The sequence below is a fragment of the Pseudorasbora parva genome, chromosome 13 (assembly GCF_024679245.1).
Source record: "Pseudorasbora parva isolate DD20220531a chromosome 13, ASM2467924v1, whole genome shotgun sequence".
Lineage (NCBI taxonomy): Eukaryota > Metazoa > Chordata > Actinopteri > Cypriniformes > Gobionidae > Pseudorasbora > Pseudorasbora parva.
Genome location: NC_090184.1, coordinates 33,012,850 through 33,031,168, shown reverse-complemented (window position 1 = coordinate 33,031,168; position 18,319 = coordinate 33,012,850). Strand labels below are relative to the sequence as shown.

Genomic DNA, 18,319 nt, shown 5'->3' with positions numbered 1-18,319 from the left:
ATATTCATGTTTACTGTTCTATATAATCAGAATAGCTCTCTTAAAAAAGGACAGATGTGGCCTAAAATCAGTTGATTTATGAAAATACTCTGGAAATGTCTAGCAGAACTATCACCATCGAATAATGGTCTCGTTGTTTGTTACAGAAAATCAAATATTTGTCTACATGTAAGCTGGTTGTGGAGAAGAATGGTGTTATGAGAAAGGTAAAATGATTTGCCACTGACACTTCGCAATATAGTAATATTTTGCTAAATGGCACTTGAAACAGAGCTTTTCCATTTTATTACTATTTTGTCTGTTATTCTGTCATTTAGGCCTGCATGGCCTCTTATAACGATTTTCTAATATGTTTCTGTCAAGCTGTCTTGCGAATAGTATCATTTTTGTAGAATTTCTTTCAATTCCTTTTAATTGTACATTTAAATTAGGAAAGGTTTAATATCAATGTGCATTAAACCAAAGACGGGCATTTACAGGCAATTTAGCACTTTGTCAACATTTATTTGATACTGTAATCAGATGAATCCACCATGCCACGTCTCCTAAAATGTAAATAAAGTGTTAGTTTATAAAAACAGCCAGCAACATGTTTCATTAATTTTATTATAATTTAATACATTACACAAATATTCTGCCTAAAATCTAAAATCACCTCTACCTACATACACTGTCCATACATTTAATTTACTCACTACACTTTAACATACACATATCTGGGGATATGAACGCTCCATGAGTACATTTTTATTCAAAACTTTCAATACTCACAAAATGGAAAAAAAACATATGAGCCTGAACAGAGGTGCTTATAGGAATTAAACAAATAAAATGCAACCGCAGCCCCCTTTACAGATACTGAATAAAACTCTCAAGTAACATCTCATTCATTCGATGACATGGGTATGAAATCCTTCCTCAGTGTCAAATTGGGTATATATTGAACTAAAATGTATTTACTTAACTAGATTTTTTTTTCCAGTTATGCTATGTATTTATTCTAGAAGATCATCGGAACGTTATCTGTGTTTTGGCACAAATTCATCCCAGATATGGAGGGTTTTTGTTTTGATAACTGTGAGTGCAGCATCTAATGTAAACAACAGATTGCACTTCATCATTGAGCGTATCTTCAGGAGGAATGGAAGAAAAAAAAAAATACCACTCCTTCCTCGGTTTTTGGCCCTACCGTGAGAAATGAACTTTTATAAAAGAAAAAAATAAAAGTCTGGGAAAGTTCCAGAGAAGGAGAGCATCAGTAGTCCTCAGCTGGAAAGAGAAAGACAGGGAGACAGAGAGACACAGTTTGATTAACAAGAAGAAGAACAGAGTGGAAGTGGAGCATGCGGTCCATTTGAGGTTAGCGACGCCGTAAGAAATCTCAGCATGCAGGTGGTTAGTAGAGGCAGGATGCGGCTTACTTTCAATTGTGAGAATGCAGGTGCTGGCGGCAGTGCCTCGGCTGTTGACAGCTTTACACATGTACTCTCCTTCGTCCTCGGGGAACGTTTCGGGCAGGTAAAGGCAGTAGGTCTCGCCTCTCTCGATGTACTGATAGTCTTCAGAATCTGGCAGCAGCTCACCCTCGAACCACCAGGTGACCTCTGGTTTTGGTTCTCCCGTGATCTTCACTGTGAACCGCACAGGCTCTGCGTCCACCACTGACTGGTTCTTCAGGGGCTTTTTAAACCACGGAGCACCTGACCTGGCATGGTCCTCTTCATCCTCATAGGCGGCGGAGCCGTTAATGATGCTACCCTCTTCCTCCTCCTCTTCTTCCCTTTTCTGACAAGACACATGACAAAGTGTTTCACACTCGGAAAAAAACAACAACAGAAATCACACGCATGCAGCTCTGTCATGCATTAGGGTTGACATCAGATCCAGGCATGTCCGCCATTTAGTTCTTAAACAGAGCAGCCCAGGAGAGGTTTACTTTTTGGAGAGCAGCATCAATTTCCTGTTGTTCAAACTGCATCCTCTGTAATTTCTGCTCTTCGATCTTCCTCTTCTGCTCCTCTTCTCTGGCCTTTGCCATTTGTTCAAACCGTGCTCGCATGTCCACTTTCTGTCTGAACGGGACGTCCTCTGGTTTGGTCGGACTTGTTTTGTCCTCATCTTCATCCTGTGGAAGAAATTAGCAAAATTCTTCACTTCAACGTTCTTTAGCTGGAATGAATAAATGAGACCTTGCCTCGTTCTGTCACCTCCTGGCAGCGCTCTGCCTCTCTCTCCTTGATTTTCTCATCAATTTCTTTCCTTCTTGCTCGTTCCTCCTCAATCTTCTTCTGGATCTCCTCATCTGTGAGCTGCTTGATCTTCTCAAACTTGGATTTTAGGCTTTTGGCCTGAATGGAGCCAGTCCGCTTCAGCTTTGTTAGCTCCTCGTACTCGTTACTCACCACCTCAGAGCTTTCATTGATCTCATCCTAAATCAAAACCACAAAACATATGTAAATAAGCAAACACATTATGAAATTGGAAATTTAATGATAATTTTAATGGCATGTGAAGCTGACCTCGCCCATCTCTTGTCGCATCTGTTCAAACTCTTTCTTCTCCATCTCCATTTTCTGGCGTCTGGCCTCCGCCTTGTGCTTCCGCTCTGCCTCCTCTTTCATCTTCAGCATCTCCTCAAAGTTGATTTCTAGTTTCCCTGGGTGCATTGCTTCCTGTGATTCTGTCCGCACCAGAGTTTCATTATCATCCTGCACCTGTCACAAAAATAGGATACACATCTAAATTGATATTCAATATATTTTAAAACATCTTGTGCAAGTAATGAGAGGCTGCATCCTAAATCACATAATCTCTTAAATAGGACCTACTAGTAATAACTTCATGATCTCTAAAAAATTATGTTCTATACCTTATAGTATGTAGTAGGGATATCACAATTCTCAATATAATATTGAACTGTTCGGTACGGCATTCACGGTTCAATATGCGCTTGTGAATTTCGGTTTTGCATTTATTTAATTTATTCTATTTCTCTTCGTTTTAAATATTTCTCTCAGTTTAATTTACCTCTGTTTGAGTGTGCCTGTGAGTCTACGTGCTGATACGAGCAAATATCCAATCATATGCACTAAAGTTAGGGGGTGTTTAGCCGCCTTAAGGCTTGCCGGTTAGCTGAGCGCCTGTGCCTGTCAAATACACATGATTACTGAAGTAGTCTTACTGCGCTAATCCTGTCAAATACACACAAGGTTAACATATATAAACACAGTTGGTTATGTCTAAAGTGAAAGTAAAATCATGTGCGTCTGTATATGAGATGTGATCACATCTTGTATTGACAGCAGTGCAGGCAGTGAACACTTGTCATTAAAGGAACAGTTCAACTCTAAAATTATGTTAATAAAACAACTAAAAACAAGTAGAAAAATCACTCATTGCTCTGGAATAAAGTACATGTAGTAGCTTTCAATCAATGTATATTGCATATTGAAGACTGTAGTTTTTCATACTTAAATGCTACTGTACATCTCTGAGCAGCACTGTAAGTGTTTATATATATATGTGTATATATATATATATATATATATATATATATATATATATATTTTTTTTTTTTTTTTTTTTTTTTTTACAATACACCCGGAATGTGTATTATATAATAAGGTTTTTCAAGTCTTTTAAGTAAAATAAAGAAAGAGTATTACAATAAAAACATTTCTTCTTAACCTCTTTCTGTTCCTATCGCCTAAGAATAGAATAGCAAAAAACCAAACCGAACCGAACCGAACCGAAAACTGTGGTTAAAAACCGAGGTATGTATTGAACCGTGGACTAACTGTATTTTTACATCCCTAGTATGTAGTATGAATGTAATCTGTACGTACTACATTCACGTCAGTTAGTGTGCTTCATTGCCATTCACAAATCCTCTCCCATCGCTTCATGGGATAGTAAAAGTGTCATCTTTTCTTATGCACATTTCAGAACTTCATATACTTCAGAATATATCAGGAAAGTATGTGATTTTGGATGCAGCCACGGTTTTTCTTCTAATTGAATCCAAATGCCACAGATAATTGTATTAGAATAGGTAATGCATTCTAGGAAATGAAGTGTCCTTCCTTCCTGATCTTTTTGTCTGTTTCAGTTAAATTTTAAATGAATTCTAAATCAAAACAGTGCCAAGTGTAAAAAGAGCTATACATTATCATATAGTTATTTGAGCCATAACATAGACAGCCATGTTTGAACAGTGTGAAGATCTGGACCCCTAATTCTGTTTATTTAGTACTTACAACTTTAGAATAATTCTATTTACTACACTGCATAGAATTATATATTGATATCTTTTTTCCTATTTAACCATAAAAATAATATCCTTTAAACAAAACACATTTAAGATTCAGAATATATTTAAAGGCATCATGAAGAATCAAATTTTCTTTGTAATCTTTTGATATAAAACTATGGAACACTAAAAACAAAAGTAAAAAGAGCAATTGCGACTTTTTATCTCAGACTTTTTTTCCTCACAATTCCGTGATATAAAGTCACAAATCTGAGATATAACTCACAATTGCGAGATATAGTCACAATTCTGACTTTTTTTCTCACAGTTGCAAGTTATAAAGTCACAATTCTGACTTTTTTCCCTCACAATCACGTGTTATAAAGTCACAATTCTGACTTTTTTTCTCAGTCAGAATTGTGACTTTATATCATGTAATTGCGAGTACATATCTCAGAATTCTGACTTTATAACTCGCACTTGTTAGAGAAAAAGTCAGAATTCTGAGATAAATAGTCGGAATCAATCTTTATTTTATTTTTATTTAGTGGCAGAAATGGGCTTGAGCTTCCATATTAAACAGCTCATTGTACTATAAAACATCCAATAACATTCACAAGCAACATTTCTTCTCTATAGCCCAAAAAGACTAGCTACAATAATGATTTATTCTAAAACCTAAACATGCACTTGACTATTAATACTGTAAACTCGAGGGGGGAAAACCTAAATTGAAATGTATGATGTGAAATATATGACCCTTTTAAGACTTGTTTTCTGAGAAATTAGTTTTCTTGAATGTTTATTTTTGTCTAGCTTTACTGGAATGTTTTGGCCTCTCTAAGTACATTATTTTATTTATTGATCTGTAACAGCTTTTGCGTGTGTATGTGTGTCATCAATCATTGTGGCAATGCTTCTCTTTAACAGGGTAGCGGTTTCTGTTTAAAAAAGTTTCTTACTTCTTTATCTCCATATCCAGTCAAATTATCGTGATCCAGTCCAGGGCTCTTAAAAACACAATTTGAAAAGCATAACAGACAAGCATTGCAGCAGCAGGTATACCATTTGAGCACACTGGAGATTTGGACGTGTGTTGTGTTCACATTTGCAACTGAATTAATTGTTTTAGATTACTAGGATTAAACTATTGTTTAAGTAGGTTGATGTATTGAAATTGACACTGGTTAACAGTTGTTAGCTGACTGACATGTGCTCAGATGATATAAATATAATGAGCAGATTGCATTGCAATGAGCATGCAGCATATAAGTATGTTTATGTTATATTATTAATAACTAGAACAGCAGTTATATAGTTTTCTAAATATAGCGCATGCATTGACTTTTTGTTGTTGTTTTTTAAGATGTACTTTTGTTGGTCACATCAATTAGTGCATGCAACTGTATTTGCGCAAATACAGTATGACACATCTCATGAGTGCTCCTACCATGCTCTTGCGAGCTTCTGCAAAAAGTTTTTTCTCCTCTTCCAGGCGTCGCTTGGCCTCTTCTTCTTTCTTTTTCTGCTCCTCTTCTTGTCTTTGTCTTTCCAGATCCTCAAAGCTGATGGCCAGCTTCCCGGGTTTGGCTCCGTCTGAGTTTATCATGGCCAGAAGGATGTCATCGTCACTATTTACAACCTGCAAGTGAATAGATTACGTTTGGGGGGAAATGAGTTAGTCAACAGTCAAGGTTTAATCTGGCACCCAGTTTACATGTCCAACTGTGCCAAGTCAGAAAACCCTTATCTCTCTCTGATTTTAGATCGTAGGCGTTATATTTGAAGACAGATAAGTTGTAGACATTTTCAATGACCTTTTGTAATAATAGTGAGCATTTTATGTCTACAAAATATTGTTTAGGCCTCCCTAACAAAGTATCAGAAGGTGATACCACTGTCAAAGAATATCATGGTTGCTATAGTACATAGGAAAAAAAAAAGACATGACTTTCACAAGCACACAAACTGACCATGCTCTTTCTGGCCTCGGCAAAGGCCTTTCTCTCTTCTTCGATGCGTCTTTTCCTTTCTTCCTCCACACGCTTATGTTCTTCTTCCAGCCTCTGCCTTTCCAGCTCTTCGAAGCTGAGTCGAAGTTTACCAGGTCTGAATTCTTCCTTCTCTCCTTCTGTATCCAGAGTGTCCTCATCATCCAGGGCCTTTGATAAAGAGAACATTATCACGCATTTCATTATTCATGGTCACTTTTGAGCACTTAAGTCACACTTAAAAATTGAATTGCATCTTTGAACTTTTCTGAGCAACTTTTTCTTTTTTAACCAATTTGTCTTGAGGGTGCGATTCCCCTACCACAGCAGTTCATTGCAAATCCTGGCCTGCAACCACTTTCGTTGGTTAAGGTCAGAGTTTGTTTTAGGGTTAGAATTTGTTGTCTTTAAATCTTTAAAATCATCCGTGGGGCGGAGTTTGCACTGAACTGGTTTGGGGGAGAGGGAAATCATGTATCTTGAGGCCCTTTCATGGATGTATTAAGTATTTTCTCCTTAAGTTCCTTAAGGTGCTTGCAGAACAACCACACGTAGCTCATTATATTAGCTAGAACATTTTCACCCAGATGTTCTAGAATGTTTTGCCTTAATTTTGAACAATATATTTATTGCTGCATATTTTGAAACCTAAAAAACTGTTTTGATTGAAAGTGTACATGTGTGCATTATGTGCATTGATTGAAAAGTGTAAATGTTTTAAATAAGCGCATCGTTTAAAATGCCATGCTTTTATATTTTGTTATATTCTGCAAATGTTGTATTTGCATGTATTTTTAGTTGTTGCCTAAATGTCCAAATAGTAATATATATATACCTATACCTATACCTATACCCACCATTCCCAGCTTAGCCTCTTCAAAAGCTTTTCTTTCTTCCACTAGTCTGCGTCGGGCTTCCTCCTCTGCCTGTTTTCTCTGCTGCTCCTGTCGCTCTTTCTCCTGTTCTTCAAAGGTCAGACGCAGTTTACCAGGGGTCATCTGCTCCTTCTCTTTGGGATTAGACTCTACATCGTCCAACTTTTTTAAAGAAACTTTTTTTAGTCATTTTACCCCCCCAATTTACCAAAACATATATTTTTCTTTTAAAGATTAGATTGGTAGTTTAACGCAGAATCTTAACCTGCTCAACCACGGAGCGACGCTTGGCCTCTCGGAAGGACCGGCGGTTTTCATCGTATCTCTTCTTCTTCTCCTCTTCAGTTCGCTTCTTTAGTTCCTCTTCTCTGCTCTTCTCCATGTCCTCAAAATTGATCCTGATCTTTCCTGGTTGTTTCTGTGATTTTGCAGGCACTACTCGAACCAAAAGGCTGTCATCACCTTCCTATGATGAAGTAAAGACATTACTATATTTTACCATTGGAATTATTTGATGATGGTATGATGAAATGTTAACTTCCTTTTTTTGTTGAAAATCAGAAACAAATGTGAGGTCTTAAAGCAATAACAAATTGTTTTTTTTAATTATTAATAATAATACTGCTTTGACTTGCAACATTTCTCCAGTCATATACAAGCATCCAGACAGGTTTCAGATAAGGCCTGACAGGAAAAAAATTCTTCTGGCACAGTTGCCTTCATTTGTGTCATACTAGACAGAGATATGAGACTGCTAATTCAGTTAGAGAGCACGGCCTGCAAGTGCTGTGGGAAACAGTTGCCAGTCACATGTTGTCCATGCTTGTTAACTCTGGCTCCAGAAAGTGTGGTATTTTCCTAAATTTAACACCCAGTGCCATGTTGTATATAGACTGACATGTCTTTGTAATTGACTGTGGGCCATTTGGCCATCATTGCACACATTTCAAATAATAATTTGTTTGTTTTTATCATAGCCTACATTACCTAAGTCTCTTATGCGTAGTAACAATTAATTTATTTGACAAGACAGTAAATACACTAATTGATGGAATTGTAATATGTAATATGTAAATGTAATTTATTCCTGCAATGGCAAACCAGAATTTTTAGTAGCCCTATAAATGTATTGTAATGTTATACATTTCATTACTTATATCATTGTTAAATAAAAGTTTTACTTAGATAGATAGATAGATAGATAGATAGATAGATAGATAGATAGATAGATAGATAGATAGATAGATAGATAGATAGATGGATGGATGGATGGATGGATGGATGGATGGATGGATGGATGGATGGATGGATGGATGGATGGATGGATGGATGGATGGATGGATGGATAGATAGATAGATAGATAGATAGATAGATAGATAGATAGATAGATAGATAGATAAATAGATAGATAGATAGATAGATAGATAGATAGATAGATAGATAGATAGATAGATAGATAGATAGATAGATAGATAGATAGATAGATAGATAGATAGATAGATGGTAAATGTAAATATGAAATACAGTAAATAAAATATTATTTATATAGAATTTATATATTTAAACAATTCAAAAAAAAAATATGATTAGATTAGATATAAATATATTTTGTATTATAATCATTATTTTATAATATTGAATCTACTGTATTAATAATGGTTAATAAACTTTGGTTAGTAAAAGAATGTCTAACCTTGCCTGTCACTATTATTGCCATATAACACACTGTCCTGTATACTATCAATACAATCTATGAATTGGTTTCAACTACATATATTGCTAGATTTTAAAATAGAACTTTAGATTATATCAGAGGATTAGCTGAGTGATTACAGATACTTTGCTGGAGATTTTCTAACAGTAGACCTGATAAAGCAGCTGACTGCCAAGTCGCATTAAAAGCATCCTGCTAGTGCCTGCAGCCCCAGTCTGTTACCATGACACACTGACTCACCTCCTCGGCTTTCTTGGCCAGCTCTTTCTGAATCTTGGCCTTCTCTTTGGCCTCCTGTGCAGCTCGCTTCTTTCTCTCCTCTTCTGTTCTTTTTCTCTCCTCCTCCTGCCTCTGTTTCTCCATCTCTGCAAACTTCCCCTTCACGCTGCCTGTGAATGGACAGAAAGCCGACAGTTGGCGTCTATAACGGGATTAAAGTGCTGTTACACTGATTACGTCGCTTCATTCCAAAAAAATCAAATAATAACAATCCCTCCATTTGTCTCATACCTGTAATCTTGGGAACATATGATTTTTCTATCTTCGTTGGCTTCACCTCTTCCTCTTCATCGCTAGAGGCGAGGAGTTCCTTTATCTGTGGAGGATCCGATAGTTGTTGTGAGGTTAGCCGTTTTATCCAGGATCAGAAACCATGCTGGTCATAGCAAGCCAAGCAGACCTTAATCCTTGTAAGACAGGCACATATGACCTACAGGGACGGATGCTGATTGGGCCGTCAATTGTGACATGGGCAGGGGATCAGTAGAGTGTGCATGCAGCAAGCAGGCATCACAGATACTGGGATGTTTTACTGATTAAAAGCTTTTTTGTAAGAGGGTTTGTGTATATCCTTTATTGATGCATGCCTGATCTTAAGCAAACACTGAATACCCAGCAAGCAGTATCTTCATTAACCTAAAGACAAATTTGTCTAATAAGCATTGTTAGTGTCAGAGAGATGAGGCAGTGCAGTCAGTGGATGAACAAACACGGTGCTGATGGGCAGGTTTCTCTACTGACCATTTGCTTCCTGCGACTGTATTCTCTCTCTTTAACGTACTGCTCTCTGCGTTTCTTTTGCTCTTCCTGACTTCTCTTTTGGTTTCTCTCTTCTCTAGCTTTCTGCATTGCCTCAAACTTATTCTTCACATCTTCTTTCCCCACCTTGGGAACATAACTTCTCTGTACAGGCTTAGATGTTTTAAGCAGTTTCTTCAGAAGAAAGAGCAACGAGGGTTGTTAGAGATTGAGAGATTGTTAGTAAAAGAGAAAGGGAAAATTAGTTAATTTCCATTTTTTATATATATATATTTTTTTTGCAGAGAGTAATGATTATATGATTACAAATTACATACAACATTATAATCCATTCATTTTTACATTTTATAAAATTTGCATAATAAAGTTTATATCTATTTTCATATTTATGTATAATGTTTAATAAAAATATGTGTATGTGTGGATATATATATAGTTCTGCTCATAACTTTTAAATTATATACATTTTATTTTATAATATATTGGAGAAACATGAAATATCTCATGTAACTTCTAAAGGCCAGTGCTAAAAAAAGGTCTTTAAAAGAAATAAGAAAATGTACAACCCTCAGCTCTTAATGCATTTGTTTGCCATCTTGAGCAATGTTTTCACCTTGTTATGGCTGTCCATGAGTCCCTCAAGTGTCCTCAGTGTGAGAAGATGGATCTTAAAATCATAGTCACTGTTGAAGTGTGTTCAAATATGTAGAATATGCTAGAAACCAAATAATTGATTTTGGGTTGATTTTTTTTCTGAAGAACAGTGAGCATTTTAACTGCTCAGGACAAACAAGGGACTCATAAACAACTATCACAAAACATATCTATATGTTGATTATCCAGGTAACAACACATAATATTAAGATTCAAGTGTATGAACATTTTTGAACTAGTTCATTTCTGTAAATTCAGTTATTATGTTGTCTTGTGGATTTTGTCAGCATTTGTTTTGTGAAACAGTTTAATCAGGAGGGTAACGTGATTTTTATGATCCCTCTTACTTTGTTAATCTTGCATATTCTGCAAGAGGTATGCAAACGTATGAGCAAAACTGCATATGCGTGTGTGTTAATTATTGAAAATTGTATTTAATTTAATTATTTGAAAATATGTAAGCATATTATTATTGCTCCATCATACCATACCTCTTGTTTCAGTGCCACATCTGATATATTTGTCATATCAGTATTATGTGATGCATCAGCCTCTTCATCATTCTCCACATTTTCCTCATTCGTCTTTGGAGCCCTCTCTCGTTTTCTCGCCCTGCCGGTGGTCTTTCTCTCATGTTCGGGCTCTTCCTTCTCTGGTAACTTTGATTCGTCTGCAGCACTGTTCATGTCCACCTCTTCAGTCATGCAACTCATGTCATTTGTTTCCTCTTGGTTTTCATCATTAATTGTGTTCTCTATATCATTAGCATCAGCAATATCGTTCAAGCTGTCTGTGTTGTTTATATGCGTCATGTCTGTTGACACATCCTCCATGCTCATCACTTCAGTCATGTTGCTGTTTCTCAAACACACCTGTTGCAAGATACGTCAGATGAAGCTGACATTGGGAGAAAGACAGAATGACCACAAGACTGCAGTGCAAAGGAACTATTTTTTACAGGGCTATTTTTTATTTTTAGTAACTGCAATTTTAGTAACTGCGAAAAGATTCTAATTTTGTTTTGGAGCTCTTCTACAATATGTCCAAGTCAAAAAACATGTTAATTTTCTCATAATATACATTGCACATTCACAAACAGTCTGAAAATAGTTTGTTCTAAGATTCAGTGTCTCTAAAATCCTTATCTGCTCTGATTGGTCAGATGCCCTAGTTTATTGTGATTTATCTACTGTGCTCTGATTTGGTCAGACAGCCAAGTCTGTTTTGATTGGTCTACTTAATTGGCACCTCTCAAACAGGGCGCCTTTCTTAAGTGTAGCTTTAGTTTAGTCTGTCTGCTTGCTGCTTTCACTGCACGCTGCTTTGCAACCCACCTCCGCCCCAGCTCCTCCTTAGCTGTGTTTAACTTATTTAATGTCAGTTGTGTCATTGGTGCATGTTTTGTTCTAAAAGGGGATTTACGATGCCTTCCTAGTTTGGAAATTTGTGAGGTTGACCCCAGGAGCTGCTGTTCCCTAGCCGAGAAATCTAGACGCACCCTAGCGGCAGCAAATTTAATCTGCCCATGAGTGTTGTCAAGCAACTCTCAATACCCTTCTGAGCTGTAAACGCCAAACTCTTGTCGGGCCAATCACATCATGTATAGAGTTGGTGGGCGGGGCCATAATGACGACGGCCGAGTTGCGCTTGCGTGCTTCAAGTAAACACAGAAACTGGCGAACGGCGGTCTTTCGAATTAGCTTTGACCGCGACTCTGGAAGACTTGGAGTTAAGCTTTTCTTTGAGAAAAGAACAAAGAACGGCACTGAAGTCATTCTTAAAAAGGGAAGATGTGTTCCAAGTTTTGTCGACCAGATACGGCGAATGTTTAATCTATCAACGAGCTCCGTTTCACCTTCATTGCTCTGGTTGGTCGCGTGCAGAAGGAGTTTGAAAGACAACCGTTTATTCCACCCCTCGGATTGAGCCCTGTCAATGGTGAGTTTCCAGACCAAACATCTTGATGTGGGTCTGGCTTGTCAGACTAGCTGTTCCCTGTCTTAGCTTTTCATGGAGGTCATGAAAATTATGGGGAATTTAGAACACAGCCACACTGCCAAATGGAAATTTAACTAAAAGTTTGTCTATGGTGTTTTTGACACAAGTGGACCTGCCTGAACTGAATTTCAGCTTTGAAGGTTTCTTCAGGGCTTGATACAAAGGGATATGGAAAAAAAATGATGATGCCGTTTTTTCCGTATGAATTCCAGTGGGAGTCCTCATCTTTTGGTGGTGCATGCAAAGTGGATTTGCAGTGTTGAAAAAAGTCCTCTCAACATGTCCACAACACGAAACCAAACTTTCAAGCTTCAGCTACAACTGCAGTGTTTGAGGGCGGGTCAAATTAGACATTGTTTGCAGGCAGCCAATGAAGACCATAGACTGGCATTCTGCAAATTTGTTACACTGTTACGCAAATATGTGACAGAAAGTGAGACTGGAATTGCTGATGACAGCAGTTCAAAATCCATTATTTTCAAATTTTGTCATACACTTTCATCTTTAAAACTCTGCAGACCTTTTAAATTCACAAACAGAACACAGCATGAAAGATAATATTTGAAGAAACATAATGGAGCACTTTCATTGTTAAATCACAGATCACATTCTTTTAAAGGTAATGAAATGTCTTGGAAGTGTTAGTTGGTGGTCTGCAAAAGAACAGATGAGCTGAATGTGTGTGGGACCTCCACCAGGACCCTTATGCAGGCCCTAATTTTATCCCCCAGTCTGGTTTGAGCCATGTGATTGAGGCTATTTTTACCTGGAGATATGAGTCTAAGGAGAGGTCAGCACCCAGATGGCACACATGAGACCCCTGACTAAATGTAAAAAGTTCTAGATGTTTCTTCATTTAAAATGTTGTATACAAAGCCAGTTTGGCAAAATAATGGATGGATTTGTTGTGTGTGTGGGGGTGGGGGGGGCATGTTTTTGTGAAATATCAGGACACAAATGTGTATAATGACATGGGTATTACAAGAAGAGGGTGAAATATGAGGACATTACACATGTCCCCACTTTTCAAAATGCTTATAAATCATACAGGATGAGTTATTTTGAGAAAGTAAAAATGCAAAATGTTTCCTGTGATGGGTAGGTTTAGGGACATGGGCAGTGTAAGGGGATAGAAAATACGGTTTGTACAGTATAAAAACCATTACACCTATGAAATGTCCCCACAGTTAACAAAAACAAACTTTGCATCTTTGCATTTCACAGGTTCTACATCTTCTTCATCCAAACTACAATAATCAGGAAAACGGCAACATTAAAACAGCACTAGGTAACTTTTCCTCTCGGGGTCCCCCTACAGTTTGAAAAAAATATTTTCCTCTACTACTGTCGTAAACTGTCATCAACTGGCATTCGTTGACATGACAACCATGATAGCCCTGAACTATGAACGGTCGTCTCATAACCCGCGGACCCCGTATGTCTATTTAATAGTCGCAATGGTTTTAAAAATATATACAGTGGTGCAGGCCGGGCCAAATAATTTCATAAAAGCGGGACCCGCGGGTTGGAAAAAAGCTGACCCGCGCATCACTAACAGTTACCCTGAACACTGCAGGAGGAGTTCACATGTCTTCATCCCAGGTCCAGTGGCATATGTTTCAGCTTGTCATATGAATATAATTTCATGAGTTTTATTTTTTTCAAACACCAAATGATCGCGATGCTCACGTTTCCAAGCCAGCTTCATTATAGTAGCCTAGTCTATTGGTTACCGTTTTACAGAATCTATGATACTTCAATTCAATGTTTGAGTGGTAGGTAATAACCATAGCAAGCATGACAGCCAAGTCAGCATCAGTCGGGCAAGCCTCCTTCAGCTCACGCCTCCTTCAGCTCATGTCTCCTTCAGCTCACGCCTCCTCCTCCTTCAGCTCACGCCTCCTTCAGCTCACGCCTCCGCCTCCTCCTCCTCCTCCTCCTCCTCCTCCTCCTCCTCCTCCTCCTCCTCCTCCTCCTTCAGCTCACACCTCCTCCTCCTTCAGCTCACACCTCCTCCTCCTTCAGCTCACGCCTCCTCCTACTTCAGCTCACGCCTCCTCCTCCTTCAGCTCACGCCTCCTCCTCCTTCAGCTCACGCCTCCTCCTCCTTCAGCTCATGCCTCCTTCAGCTCACGCCTGCTCCTCCTTCAGCTCACGCCTCCTTCAGCTCACGCCTCCTCCTCCTTCAGCTCATGCCTCCTCCTCCTGCAGCTCACGCCTCCTCCTCCTTCAGCTCACGCCTCCTCCTCCTTCAGCTCATGCCTTCTTCAGCTCACGCCTCCTCCTCCTTCAGCTCATGCCTCCTTCAGCTCACCCCTGCTCCTCCTTCAGCTCACGCCTCCTCCTCCTTCAGCTTACGCCTCCTCCTCCTTCAGCTCACGCCTCCTCCTCCTTCAGCTCACGCCTCCTCCTCCTTCAGCTCACGCCTCCTCCTCCTTCAGCTCACGCCTGCTCCTCCTTCAGCTCACGCCTCCTCCTCCTTCAGCTCAGGCCTCCTTCAGCTCACGCCTCCTCCTCCTTCAGCTCAAATCTCCTTCAGCTCACAGAAACGAGCAAACGCTGGTCCAATGTTGATCCTCTTCCTGCCTTTAATCCGATCACTTTTTCGTTTCCTCTTATTGCTTTCCTCCAACAAAACCTTTGCTTTCTTATTTTTCTGTGCTGCTTCGGACATGACTATAACATCCGACAAACAAACGATAGTTGGCCTCCACGTCCGAATTTAAGGAAGTGGTGGTGGTGGTGGTGGTGGTGGAAGTGACGTATATGCCGTAAAGCAGTCAAATTTTGTAGTTCTTTTTGTTCTCGGGTTACTACCAGAAACCCGAAGTTTAAAAGTACGATTAAAAATCGATACAGACCTCGTCAAGCTATGGCAGACGTGTCATTCAACCTATTGTAAGTCGATGTATCATCACAAGAGTCTTGAAAATATATTATGGAGGTTGAAAAGTTACCTAGTGCTGCTTTAACCCATGCAGCAAAACACATGACTCACGTGTGTAATATTATATAGCTGTAATGATCTAAATTTCAATGCATAGTCACTCTGGTTTGCTCTTCATAAATGACACAGCACCTCACACAACTGGTGTTTTGGTGAGCTGAACTCACAACTGATCACACCTCACTTTTAGAAGATGACAAAGACAATATGGCCTCCCAAAACAATTTCACCATTTGAAATCATTGTTTCCCGCCACAATTGATGTCTTATTTTTTAAAATATGAATTTATGCTGTCCACTAATCTTTATAGTAGTTTATAGTACTTTATAGTATCTTTATAGTAATTTATATTTTTAAATGTAACCGTCCTCTCAAAAATATGTTAGTACAAGACTGCTATCTTTATTATATAGTAGTTCGATTTAATCTTTACATTAAGGTAGGTTTCTTGTTGAGTTGAGTGCTGAGAATAAAATGTTTTCAACAAAAAAAGTGGGGGTCAAAGAATGTCAAGATGTCATTCAATGTGTTCAACATACTTGAATACATGTATCTTTATCCTCTGACTAAGCATTAGTTTATTCATATTTTTCTATAAAGAGCTTTAGCTTTTTACAGTTATTGAGTAATTAAAAATGATCTAAGGAAATAAAAAGATTTCTTTCCAAGTAGTCAAGTGTATTCTCAAAGTAAAGATATGAGGTCGACCATGCTAATACAGGGCCTCGTCCTGTTGTGGACTTGCCATTTGAAAACATGTTTGTCCTACACATGCTTTATTAAATGATTTCATATCATGAACGATAAGTTAAAAATATCTTACCTGCTTTAGAGTGATATACTTCCTTTGTTTTTCATAAGATTTTTTGTAGTTCACGTTGGCTTTGATAAAGCTAAAATCAAATCGAAATCCCCGAGCACAGGTTTACTCTTCTCTTCCTATGCGACTGAGAGTCAAATGGGCGCAGTCGGTTATCGGTGGGCGCTATCCATAAAAATATCCGTGCCCCTCTCCATCAACCGCATTCCACACGCGCCACCGGCTGACGGCCTCAGCTGTCGCTCCACATATGTCTCCTTATCTCCGAGTATAAGGGTCTTTTACACGACTTAATAATCGTTTTCTTAACGACACGATTTACCTGTAAGTTATTATTTAGTCATTTGTTTTTGTTTTTCATTCATGTCTTTAAATGCCATCTTAAACACTTAAAAAATCATGTTAAATAGCCTATAGACGATTTCTGCGTTTAATGCATTACTGTATATTTGAATAATGTAGGTAATATTTATTTAGATAAAATATTCTTAAATGTTATGCACCATGGAGGAACTTATGTGATTATCTCTTTTAAAAAAACATAAATTATAAGTAGGCCTAAACTTGTAGCCTATAGGCTAGGCTACTAAAAACCAATACTGTATTGTTAGATGAAATAATACAGTAAAAATCAGGTATTGTCTTTTTGAAGGATTTTTCGCTGTAATTGATATGGTAATTCATACCGTTTCCATTTGCAAAGAAAAATTACATTTTACACTTACTTTCCCTTTCTTCTGCATTTAGCATTCTTTTCCTTTGCAGTGTCTTATCTTCCACATTGCACATGGATCTTGTATGTATAGACCCTTTATAAGCACCTATCAGGTTTGTTTGTTTTGATTAATATTTTCCACGCAAGCATCAGCTTGTTTTCATGGAAAGCTATTGTTGGAGTCCTTTATCTTGAGGGTCTGTGGTTTGTCCAGTCAGTTCTGACCCACTTATCACAGAGGTGTGTGATAACCCATGTATATCACTCTAAAATTCAAGCAATATCACAGTTATAACAAAATAATATAGAAGGTGACAAAAATAATAATATAACACACTTTGGATGCAGTATGAACAAAACATGCAAATAACTTTTTGTGTGTAGGAATTTTAATGATAAATGTTGTCAATTTCTATGTTATTAAATGATTCATTTAACAAGTGTTCCCCAAAATGAGCTGGAAACCCCCATCAGCCTGAAGGACGGCACTGTCATCTGTAACTTGAACTCATACCCAGCATGCATCTCTCTCCCTTGAGACTGTGACACCATCGGTATACTGAAAGACTCATACTCAGGGTTAAATGGGTTTAACCAGCAGCTTTGAGGAGCATCCAAAATCTTTAGAAGGAGGACGCTTGCATGAGATGGTTGCAGTGTGATGCAAGAGGTTCCATTTCCTCCTACCATGAAAGAAAAAAATATAATTAAGATAGATAGACTGTATGATTCCAGCTCCATTTAAAAATTTTAAATACAGTTAAAACCTAGATTACAGTAAAACATTTTTTTACAAAGTATATCTAAAAATGTATTTTCTTCAATTCAAAGGCTTAAGTGTTTATGCCCAAAGCTCTACTCCTACAAGGGACAGCCTGAAATAGCATCCCACCTGTGGGCAGAGATCAGCGCTATGGGGACAGCTATAGCATGCTAAAACTCATTGCTTCTCTCACTTATTGAGCACTACTGAGTGGTAATGTGTCCATATAGTTGTTATTCTGATCTTAACATGAAAATTGAAGTAGACTGCATTCTATTTTTTTAATGTTCCCCCATTCATTTATTAAATTATTTTAATTTATTCATCTCATTTTTGATATTGCCCATTTTAGTATGCTATTCTGTTTAGGTGAGATTCACAACAATGAAAGACTTTAAAATGGAGAAAGGCTTAAGCACTGCAATAAAGGAGGTATAAATAGCTCATTTACTACAGCAGGACTTCTCTGTACAGGTGGAGTGGAGGCAGTCTGGCACTTCCACAACCCGTGACACGTATTGGCCAGCTGCCCTTTGAAATAGATTATTATTGT

At 38.0% G+C, this 18,319-nt stretch overlaps 1 protein-coding gene across 3 annotated transcripts; it reads right to left on the bottom strand.

The window, feature by feature from the left end:
- Positions 1 to 588: 588 nt before the first annotated feature.
- On the bottom strand, positions 589 to 16,481 carry nexn (nexilin (F actin binding protein)). Of its 3 annotated transcripts, none has more exons than XM_067414019.1 (15): positions 16,292 to 16,481; positions 11,014 to 11,419; positions 9,851 to 10,042; positions 9,341 to 9,425; positions 9,071 to 9,219; positions 7,381 to 7,581; positions 7,098 to 7,277; positions 6,223 to 6,411; positions 5,700 to 5,891; positions 5,212 to 5,259; positions 2,520 to 2,714; positions 2,208 to 2,429; positions 1,937 to 2,125; positions 1,422 to 1,785; positions 589 to 1,269 (listed from the first exon to the last, which is right to left on the bottom strand). In XM_067414019.1, the coding sequence occupies exons 2-15, from the start codon at positions 11,371 to 11,373 to the stop codon at positions 1,256 to 1,258; spliced, it is 2,580 nt and encodes an 859-aa protein (XP_067270120.1). In that variant the 5' UTR covers positions 11,374 to 11,419; positions 16,292 to 16,481; the 3' UTR covers positions 589 to 1,255. The 3 variants fall into 3 exon arrangements, with proteins under 3 accessions (XP_067270120.1, XP_067270119.1, XP_067270121.1); XM_067414018.1 differs by having other exon boundaries at positions 11,014 to 11,394; XM_067414020.1 differs by lacking the exon at positions 5,212 to 5,259 and having other exon boundaries at positions 11,014 to 11,394.
- Between the last annotated feature and the right edge of the window lie 1,838 nt (positions 16,482 to 18,319).

Bases quoted from the DNA above. Each gene is read 5' to 3' on its own strand.
- nexn (XM_067414019.1), bottom strand. From the start codon at position 11,373: ATGACTGAAGTGATGAGCATGGAGGATGTGTCAACAGACATGACGCAT. The intron at 9,426-9,850 runs GTCAGTAGAGAA...GATCCTCCACAG, and splicing joins ACAGTCGCAGGAAGCAAATG to ATAAAGGAACTCCTCGCCTC. The intron at 1,786-1,936 runs GTAAACCTCTCC...GTGTCTTGTCAG, and splicing joins TTGATGCTGCTCTCCAAAAA to AAAAGGGAAGAAGAGGAGGA.